General features: G+C 46.7%; 1 protein-coding gene across 2 annotated transcripts; it reads left to right on the top strand.

Annotated features, from left to right (window-relative positions):
• The first annotated feature begins 332 nt into the window (after nt 1-332).
• On the top strand, nt 333-10,608 carry DPY30 (dpy-30 histone methyltransferase complex regulatory subunit). 2 transcript variants are annotated; one of them, XM_042452427.1, is made up of 5 exons: nt 333-479; nt 1,659-1,721; nt 1,812-1,859; nt 4,954-5,096; nt 10,318-10,608. In XM_042452427.1, the coding sequence occupies exons 2-5, from the start codon at nt 1,686-1,688 to the stop codon at nt 10,388-10,390; spliced, it is 300 nt and encodes a 99-aa protein (XP_042308361.1). In that variant the 5' UTR covers nt 333-479; nt 1,659-1,685; the 3' UTR covers nt 10,391-10,608. The 2 variants fall into 2 exon arrangements, with proteins under 2 accessions (XP_042308361.1, XP_042308367.1); XM_042452433.1 differs by lacking the exon at nt 333-479 and adding an exon at nt 496-616.

Genomic DNA, 10,608 nt, shown 5'->3' on the forward strand with positions numbered 1-10,608 from the left:
CGCGCCTCTTTTTTTTACTAGAAGCGGTGCGCTCTGGGTAATGTAGTCGGCGGAGAAAGCCTTGCCGAAGGGGAACTATTAGGTTTCCTTGGTTTTCATTTCGCGCATCGAAATATCTCCACACGCTTATTATTATTATTAGTGATAATAATAGTAATGGTGACACGGCAAGCTACACTTCCCAGAGTTCCACAGCATGGAACCGAGGCAGTTAAAGCGGAACGTTCCTACACACTTGAGGGTGCGTCCCTCGACTGCTTTGCAATGCTTAGCTAAGCTCAGGCCTAGACCAACCGCCGTTTCCCCATAAGCCCCGCCCCTTCCATTGTTACGTAGATTCCCCTCAACCGCCGCGACAGTTCCCTTCCTTCATTTACGGCCTTTCACGACGTCCGAGGCTGCTTCTGCTGCTTAGAGCGACGGTTGTTTCTCTCGTTGCTTCGCGACGCTCTCTCTCCTGGATTCGGCTTCGAAGCGAGGTAAGAGTTTGGGTGGAGCCTGGACAGAAGGAGGCCCGGCTGTCGCTTGGAAGCCTCCAAGGAGAGAGAGAGAGGAGGGAGACACCCCTGGGACCCTTGCCCTCGCCTCTCATCCCTTTCCAGCCCAGGAGCCTCAGGTGAATATCGCACACTACACTGTTATAGCGCTCTTGTCCCGCTTTCACAGCTGCGGCTGCCTCCTGAGGCATCCTGGGATTTGTAGTTTGGACAGGGCCGTTTAGAATTCTCGACCAGAGAGCCCTTAGGCCTGCTTAAACTACAAAGCCCATAATTCCACAGGAGGCAGTCGTCGCAGTTAAAGTGGTTTCATACCGCTATAGCAGTGTGGCGTGGTATATAACGCTTTTCAGGGTTGGCTGAGAAGGTGGACGGGCTTTGGTCTGAAACAGGAATAATCCCAGTTTGAGACCGCTTTAACTGCCCAGGCTGAGTGCTAGGGAATCATGGGAACTGTAGTTTTGTGAGACATTTAGCCTTCTCTGTCACAAAAATCTAGTTCCACAATAAAATACAATTCCCAAAGTGCCCCAGCATTGAGCCAGGGCAGTTAAAGCGGTCTCAAACTGGATTATTCCTGCAGTGTGTTTTGGACCAGGGTCATCTCCTTTTCTTTGCTTTCTCCCCAACAGAGACTCTTTGGGGTTGCTCTTAAAAGCAGTGTAATAAAAGTAAGAGATTTTGTAAGGGGACGCATCCGCACTGCAGAAATAATGCTGTTTGACACCGCTTTAACTGCCAGGGCTCAATGCTATGGAATCCTGGGATTTGTGGTTTGATAGGATGTTTTGCCAGAGAGCTCTGGTGCCACCACAGACAACAAATCCCAGGATTCCATGGCATTGAGCTCTGGCAGTTAAAGTGGTGTCTGTCAAACTGGGTTGTTTCTACAGTGTGGATGCAGCCTAGGATACACGCAGAAGGCTACCATCCTGCTTACTTGGGAATGAGACCCTTTGGAATAAACCAAGCTTGCTTAGAGTAAGTGTGCATGAGTCTCTTTTATGGACTTTGAAACGGTGTAATTTTCTTGCTCTTTGTAAGATTCATGCTGTTAGGAGTTGTTCACAGCATTTGGACCATTGGAGATATTTTACGTATCGGCTTTTAAAATATACGGCAATGTAAATGGCAATATGTTTTCTGTGTTTTTCCTTCCAGGGCTACCTTTGGTAAAGTCTACACATCATGGACACGGAACAGATCATGGAGGCCCAGCCACAGGTGATGCTAAAAGCATAAACAGTTACCCATATTATTATTATTTTTTTAATACTTGTTTTTCATTTTTAAATTGTGTGTGTTGTTTTCCAGGCTCCTGAAAATCCTCATGCAGAGTATGGCCTAACAGAAAACGTAGAGGTAACTAATATCATCCTTAGAATTATTCTTAGTTAAAGCTGGACCTATTAGGCCACTGTCCTGCATAATTTGCTTAAATGTACAACAGTCAGCCCTGGTTATTACTTTACTGGGAGACTGCCAATGAATCTCAGGTGCTGTGGGCTATATTTTAGAGGAAGGAACCATCCGGCAAAACCATCTCTTACATATTCCTTGCCTAAGAAAATCCTGTGAAATTCATGAGGTCACCATAAGTCAACAGGCGACCTGAAGGCATGTGGGTACATACACATATGACAACCTGTCATAAGTCATTATATTCCCTCTATGTTGATGAGGGGAGGGAACATAATGACTTATGGTAGGTTGCTAGTGGACGATATCACACGGGAGGAATGTCTCCCAAATTCAAAAAAAAAAAGAAAGTAGGGACACGAATGGTTGTCAAACACATAGAAGAACACAGCGCCCACCCTAAAGCCAAAGTAGTGCGAATGCAAAAGAAGTTATCATATGAGTACGTATCCTTCCTAGTCTAGAGTTCAAATTAGTATCCCTGCACAGGCGCAGTGAGAGCAGAATTGGATCATGACCTTTTTACACTTCCTGCTTGCCTCCGGTTCCCGTAGTTTTGCCTTGTTTCACATTATTTGTTCATTCATTACCCTTTATTTCACATTATTATACAATTCACATTACGTGTTCATTCATTACCCCTTATTTCACGTTATTTAGGCAATTCACATTATTTAGTCATTCATAATCCTTTATTTCAGGTTATTTAGGCAATGCACTTTATTTGTGCATTCATTACCTCTCATTTCATGTTATTTAGGCAATTCACCAATTCAAAATCAGTCCAAAGCAACCTTGTGCTTGGTTTGAGCATTGGACTATGGCTCTAGAAGGCAGGGATGGAAGTCACGCTCTCTCAGCCTCCTCAGAAAATGGCAATGGAAAATCCCACCTGAATAAACCTGCCAAGAAAACCCAAAAAGCAGGGTGGGGGGTTCTCCAGATGGTTGTGTGTATGAGAGAGACACTGTGTCTGTGCCTTCAAGTCTCCAGCTATTGGCTGGGGGAGGGGGGAGACAGAGTCCCTTCCATTAGGCAGAGCTTTTCTGCAGCCATGTTGTGGGGGGCCTGGATCCTCCTTGGTTCTAACCTGGCCCTTTGGTAGTCCCGTTGAAGGTAATGGTGCTGTCGGGGGGGGGGGGGGGGGAAGCTGTGCAGGAATCAAAGCTGGTGATTAAGGCTACATCCATACTGGAGAAATAACCCAGTGTGGTACCGCTTTAACTCTTTGTGGCTCATGACTATGGAATTCTGGGAGTTGGAGTTTGTTGTGAGCCCAGAGCGATGCCCCTGAGGGGAGGAAAACAGACCCCCATTCCCTAGGCTGCCCCACTCCATCACCCCCCAAAGGAAGAGGAATGAGGGAAGGAGAACAACTCTTTGGACTAATAAAAAAGGGGAGAATTTCCCCCTCTTTTTGAAGCCCCCTGGCCCTGGAGGGAGAAAGGAAGGAAGGCAAAAAGGTCCCTGAGGGGCACAAGGAGCCAGGAGCAGGGCAAGCCCCAAGCCCACCATTTTGGGCAGAGAGAGAGCTTGCAGGGCGCCTCATGGAGAGCCTCCCCCCCCACTCTTTCCTGTCAAAAACAGCTGCTTTTCCTCCCAGCTGCCAGGGAAGACCTAGGAGCCCTGGAAGCCAAAACAAAACAGAGGATCATGGGAATTGATGCAGGGGGAATACCCGGGCCACAGCAGACATGCATATCACACCAAACAACACCACATTGAATGCGAAATAGCCTGGGAATAGGATTTGTGAATTCCCTAGTTCACCGAATTTACTTAAGTGTGGATTGATGCGTGATTGTGTTCGGAATGCGAGCGAATGCGTCTGATAACCTTTCGCACAATAACGTGAATACACATGATTGCATTCAGGATGACACTGGATTATACTTCCAATTTCAGTCATGTGATATCGTCCAGTGTTGACATGTTCTCTAGGATTCATTGTGGGGGAAATTAATTAAACGGTGTTAATGAAGCTAAGATCCTGCATTGAGCAGGCAGAGAATAAGGTTCTAACTGCATACTTGCATGTCCTGCTCACCCTGATGGCTTTCAGACTGTGGAAGGGCCCTGCTGCTGCTGCTTACTGCTGGGGAAAGAGGGAGGGGGAGGTAGTTCAGATCAGGAAGCAGCTGGTGTCAGCTCAGAGGGGCGAAAGGAACAGGGTTATGCTAGTTAGAATGCACCCCCTTTTCTCTGACTTGGGGGCCTCAGAGCATCCACATCTTCATTGTCTGAACTGCTTTCCTCTCTTCCCCACCATTAGGCTGCAGAGCAGCAACAGACCTTCCTGGTGCTTGACTGCCATTGCAGGGGTTGGGTGGGTTAGAGGAACACTGGGAGCCAGAGACTATCTCTTTGTATCCCATCCAAAGAGAGAGACGTATGTGCACATGTGTCACTAAATGTAAACCACTCCATAAATGAGTTTTGTGTTATCTGTTCTAAAAAAAATAAGTGCAGTTATTCAGGCATGGGTTTACAAAACAATGCTGTGTTGTGTACAAAAATATAGACACTCAGGCTGATGTTATTTTATTATTTGCTTTGCATATTTTTGTGTACTTTTGGATACAACAGAACTTTACCTTGGGAACTAGAAATCCCACTTAGAAATACCTGCTGTAGAGCTTTAAAAGCAAGCCATGTGGAGGCACTCTCTAAGAGTTTTACTCAGTGGTAAATCACTTAATGGTAAATCTTCAATGATAAATCACTCAACGGTAAATCTCTTCTGACAGGCATTCCACAATTGTGGGGGGGGGGGGGGGGGGTAGGAGAAGAAAAAGTCCTTTGGGAAACTGTTGCCAGGTTTGTCTTGGCTGATTGGAGCAAATGTTTCCTAGAGGACCTGAGTGTACAGGGATGATTATACAGGTGAAGGCAATCCTGTAGGCAGATGGACCTTGAGGCCCCGTCCAACTCTATGATTCTATGATTTTAGGGCCAGTTTACTTAAAATGCATGACTTGATACTTTCAACTAAAACATTTGTGTTATCTTAATAAAGTGCATGTTTTATATTTTTAAGCGAATAGTGGAAAATGAGAAAGCAAATGCAGAGAAAACATCAAAGCAGAAAGTAGATCTTCAGTCATTGCCTACACGTGCTTATCTGGATCAGACGGTAGTGCCTATCTTACTACAAGGACTTGCGGTGCTTGCAAAGGAAAGGTATGGTGATATGTTAATGCTTTTACAAATGTCACATATACTTGGATATGTTACACCTAGCTCTTATATAAACCAAATAGAGTGGCAAATTTCTGTCTGGATAAACTTTTTTCATTGGCCAGCAGCTTGTAGCATTCAGATGGATGCACTTTTCAAAGGAATTAAAAGATGACAATTTTAGTTATTTTTGATTAATGTAAAAACAAAGAATTACTGTTAAAAACTGCAACACGAATGGTAATGAACTAATTTGGGTGGGTATGTTTGAACTGTAATGAATTAGCCACTTTCTGAGCTCTGGACTTCATTAACAGAAACATAATGGAAAGAAATCATTCTGTATTAATGCCACAGCAACTTAGAGGTCTTTAAACAGAGGCTGGATGGCCATCTGTCGGGGATGCTTTGATTTAGATTTCCTGCATGGCAGGGGGTTGGACAGGATGGCCTTTGTGGTCTCTTCCAACTCTATGATTCTATGATTTTTTCTAACTGTAGCCTGGGGCTCTCTCTCCCCCTCTCCCCATATACACTCTCTCTCTCTCTCTCTCTCTCTCTCTCTCTCTCTCTATCTCCTTCATACAAAACACCAAACCTCTTTGACTGTGCTAGTTACCTATGTTAAAGGATTTGAGTGGGGAGTATGGAAGGCTTTTTCATGTGAGCTCCTCCCCACATTTTAAAATAGTGTAGTCCAAATGCAACTTTACCACTTCATCTGATTTTTTTTTTTTTTGGAAGAATACAATGGATGACTTGAAATGCGAAGAGGATAAGTTTTCAGAGACTTTATTTTACCTATGTGGGAGCAGTTTAGTATGACAATAGCCTTCATTAATTGAACACTATAACTGACATAGAATTGAGACAAAGCTGTATTAGTCTGGAATATGAGTATGCAAAGGATCTTCTGGCCTCTTTGAGACTAACTTAACTGTGTGAAAGAAATTGTAGCAGAATAATAATAATAATAATAATAATACGTTTTATTTATAGACCGCTATTCCGCGATGATCATAGCGGTGTACAGTAAAATCGTAATATAATACAAAATACAGTTAAAGGAGGGAGAAGTCTCGTCCTTCAGGCAGTCCCTGATGTTGCTGGGTCTGCCTGATGGCTCCCTCTGAGGGCCGAGATGGACAGTGAGGAGGGAGGGGCCTCTTCCTTCAGGCAGACCTTGATGTTGCTGGTCTGCCTGATGGGCTCCCTCTGAGGCCGAGATGACAGTTGAGGAGGGAGGGGCCTCTTCCTTCAGGCCGACCTGTGATGTTGCTGTGTCTGCCTGATGGCTCCCTCTGAGGCCGAGATGACAGTTGAGGAGGGAGGGGCCTCTTCCTTCAGGCAGACCTTATGTTTCTGGGTCTGCCTGATGGCTCCCTCTGAGGCCGAGATGACAGTTGAGGGGAGGGGCCTCTTCCTTCAGGCAGACCTTGATGTTGTGGGTCTGCCTGATGGCTCCCTCTATGGCCGAGATGACAGTAGAGGGAGGGAGGGGCCTCTTCCTTCAGGCAGACCTTGATGTTGCTGTGGGTCTGCCTGATGGCTCCCTCAGAGGCCGAGATGACAGTTAGGAGGGAGGGGGGCCTCTTCCTTCAGGCAGACCTTGATGTTGCTGGGTCTGCCTGATGGCTCCTCTGAGGCCGAGATGACAGTTGAGGAGGGAGGGGCCTCTTTCCTTCAGGCAGACTTGATGTTGCTGGGTCTGCCTGATTGCTCCCTCTGAGCCGGCGATGACAGTTGGGAGGGAGGGGGCCTCTTCCTTCAGGCATCTCGATGTTGTTGGGTCTGCCTGATGGCTCCCTCTGAGGCGGAGATTACAGTTGAGGAGGGAGGGGCCTCTTCCTTCAGGCAGACCTCGCTGTTGCTGGGTCTGCCTGATGGCTCCCTCTGAGGCCGAGATGACAGTTGAGGAGGGAGGGGCCTCTTCCTTCGGCAGACCCTGATGTTGCTGGGTCTGCCTGATGGCTCCCTCTGAGGCCGAGATGACAGTTGAGGAGGGAGGGGCCTCTTCCTTCAGGCAGACCTTGATGTTGCTGGGTCTGCCTGATGCTCCCTCTGAGGCCGAGATGACAGTTGAGGAGGGAGGGCCTCTTCCTTCAGGCGACCTTGATGTTGCTGGGTCTGCCTGATGGCTCCCTCTGAGGCCGAGATGACAGTTTGGAGGGAGGGGCTCTTCCTTCAGGCAGACCTGATGTTGGCTGGGTCTGCCTGATGGCTCCTCTGAGGCCGAGGATGAACAGTTGGGAGGGAGGGGCCTCTTCCTTCAGCAGACCTTGATGTTGCTGGGTCTGCCTGATGGCCTCTGGGCCGAGATGACAGTTGAGGAGGGAGGGGCCTCTTCCTTCAGGCATCCTCGATGTTGCTGGGTCTGCCTGATGGCTCCCTCTGAGGCCGAGATGACAGTTGTTGAGAGGGAGGGCCTCTTCCTTCAGGCAGTCCTCGATGTTGCTGGGTCTGCCTGATGGCTCCCTCTGAGGCCGAGATGACAGTTGAAGAGGAGGGGGGCCTCTTCCTTCAGGCTGTCCCGATGTTGCTGGGTCTGCCTGATGGCTCCCTCTGAGGCCGAGGATGACAGTTGAGGAGGGAGGGGCCTCTTCCTTCAGGCAGACCTTGATGTTGCTGGGTCTGCCTGATGGCTCCCTCTGAGGCCGAGATGACAGTTGAGGAGGGAGGGGCTCTTCCTTCAGGCAGACCTTGATGTTGCTGGGTCTGCCTGATGGCTCTCTGAGGCCGAGATGACAGTTGAGGAGGGAGGGGCCTCTTCCTTCAGGCAACCTTGATGTTGCTGGGTCTGCCTGATGGCTCCCTCTGAGGCCGAGATGACAGTTGAGGAGGGAGAGGCCTTTCCTCAGGCAGACCTTGATGTTGCTGGGTCTGCCTGATGGCTCCCTCTGAGGCCGAGATGACAGTTGAGGAGGTTCGGGAAGTGGCCTCTTCCTTCAGGCAGACCTTTATGTTGCTGGGTCTGCCTGATGGCTCCCTCTGAGGCCCGAGATGACAGTTGAGGAGGGGGGCCTCTTCCTTCAGGCAGACCTGATGTTGCTGGGTCTGCCTGATGGCTCCCTCTGAGGCCGAGATGACAGTTGAGGAGGGAGGGGCCTCTTCCTTCAGGCAGACCTTGATGTTGCTGGGTCTGCCTGATGGCTCCCTCTGAGGCCGAGATGACAGTTTTGAGGAGGGAGGGGCCTCTTCCTTCAGGCAGACCTTGATGTTGCTGGGTCTGCCTGATGGCTCCCTCTGAGGCCGAGATGACAGTTGAGGAGGGAGGGGCCTCTTCCTTCAGGCAGACCTTGATGTTGCTGGGTCTGCCTGATGGCTCCCTCTCAAGTGTTCCTAGAAGTGTTCCTAGACTTGGTTTACTTCCTCAGATATATGGAATGAACTGGTCCCCAGGAAAGACCTTTATAATCAGACTGTATGAATAGCCTACAAATGCAAAACTTGTGGGTATGGTAATGAGGTAACTTCAGTTTTAATTGGTCATTGAGGGACAAAGGCAGGAGGGAAGATGTCACCTAAGGCCAGGGTGGGTGGGAAGACATGATAAACTGTATAAGAGTGGCTGAGGTTGGAGTGTTAACCAATATTATAATAGATGTAGCGTGGACACTCTTACCCTGTTTATCATATCTCCTTTCTGGCTCCAAGCCAGCACACACCACATACCAAAATTCTCTCCACCATTCAGCCACCCACTCTGGCCTTAAGCTACATCTTTCCTCTTGCCTTTGTCCCTCAGTGACCATAACAGTCACAGTAAACAGAAAAATACAGTCTGATTTTAAAACCAGTTAAGTCCATAGGATTCTTTTATCCTTGTTTTTCTTAGTGGTAGAGTACTGTTACTGGATCCCAATTTCTCCTCTTCCCTTTACTGAGAGAATTTTTAAGGAAAGGAAGGGGGTAGCCTTAATGTGGAAGTTCTAAGAGTCAAGTATTTGCATCTCACTGTAGATCTTTCCTTCATTTTACTTTATGTCCAGAGAAGAGCTAAGAAGTTTTCTCTTTCTCCCTTCCCAAAGCAGAAAAGGGCTGGAATAGACAATCTGACTGTGGAAATTAAAGCACTATTGACTGGACTACTAAGAAATTAATGTCTCATTAGAAATTCACTTTATGCAAGTTAAAAATAAGCAGACCAAATAACTGAAACAGATCTGCCATTCTTTACAGTTTTAAAATTTAGCCTGTATAAGGATGGGAAACCATTGGCCCAGGAGAAGCTGCCAGTTGTTGCCTTTCTATCTAACCCGCAGTCTTTCCTACTCCTGCCCTCTCCTTTATGTGTTTAGCAGAAAAAACACAGGGGACTGTCACAAGACTAATGGACTACTCTGTCCTTCTCTTTCTAAGTTGGCTGAACCAGGAGGGATCACAAGGAGGGTCTTCTTTTCCTTTGCAGCTGGCACAGAGGCAGAATGAGATGCCAATTGAGGGGTCAAAGTAGCTTGTCTTTCCTCCCGCAATCCCCATTTTCCATGCTGACCATTAAGAGAAACCCTTTCCTCCTTAGTCAGCAAAAAAAAAAAAAAAAAAAAACCAAGCAAGCTAGCAGCAGAGGGCATGCAGCATTAAACAGGATGCTATTAATCTGAATAAAATGCAGGGTGTGTTAATGGGGAACAGGGAACCTAAATTATCTCAGACAAAGGGTATGGTAAGAAGTCATGGGATGTGAGGACAAAACATGATACTACACAATGAAAGATAGGAAGAATTTGGGGGGGTGAGTTTTCTCTCTGGCTTCACACAGCACCACCGCTAGACTATAGTCTGTGTCAACAATAAGGTCCCTCTCTCTGTAAAATACGAGAGATAACATATAAAAATGATCTTCTGACTGAGATGTATATGCTAGTAGGTGATTTGATTTACACACTATCTTGTCTAGGTGTGCCAAGTGTTGGTTACATTGGCCTGTTACAGACAGCCAAAATAAAGCTGCTTCGAGTCACAGTGGAGTTATGGTGTTTCAATGATGCATGCGTCCTAAGAGTCCAGAAGTCGCACCAAAGCCACACTCCAGACTGGAGCGTGGCTTTGATGTGGCTTCTGGACTCTTAAGATGCATGCATCATTGAAACACCATACCTCCATTGTGACTCGAAGCAGCTTTATTTTGGCTGTCTGTAACAGGCCATTATATCTTGAAATAAAACACATACCTCAAGTTAAGAACTAGCTACGTCAGAAATTACTTCTCTTTTTTCCTTTTCAGACCACCAAATCCTATTGAATATCTGGCAGCATATCTTTTAAAAAATAAGGCACAGTATGAGGACCGAAATTAATTTCATCCAAAGAGGACCATCTGATTGCTCAGCATATATGTTAAATAAACATGAATCATTGACTGGTGTATAAATCTGACAAAACCAAAATCCTAATTTACACATTTCTTAAACCTTTTCTTGTATTATTTAAAAAACATACCTTGCGTTTTATATCCTTCCTTGTTTTAAGCTAGCATTTAAACAAAAGCGTCCAAAATAAAGTCATGACATTTCAA

The sequence above is a fragment of the Sceloporus undulatus genome, chromosome 1, assembly GCF_019175285.1.
Source record: "Sceloporus undulatus isolate JIND9_A2432 ecotype Alabama chromosome 1, SceUnd_v1.1, whole genome shotgun sequence".
In the NCBI taxonomy this organism is placed as follows: domain Eukaryota; kingdom Metazoa; phylum Chordata; class Lepidosauria; order Squamata; family Phrynosomatidae; genus Sceloporus; species Sceloporus undulatus.

Excerpts from the sequence above, each read along its gene's own strand:
- DPY30 (XM_042452427.1), top strand. The coding sequence starts at position 1,686 with ATGGACACGGAACAGATCATGGAGGCCCAGCCACAG. Across the intron at positions 1,722-1,811 it reads TCATGGAGGCCCAGCCACAG|GCTCCTGAAAATCCTCATGC; the intron begins GTGATGCTAAAA and ends GTTGTTTTCCAG. Across the intron at positions 1,860-4,953 it reads GCCTAACAGAAAACGTAGAG|CGAATAGTGGAAAATGAGAA; the intron begins GTAACTAATATC and ends TATATTTTTAAG.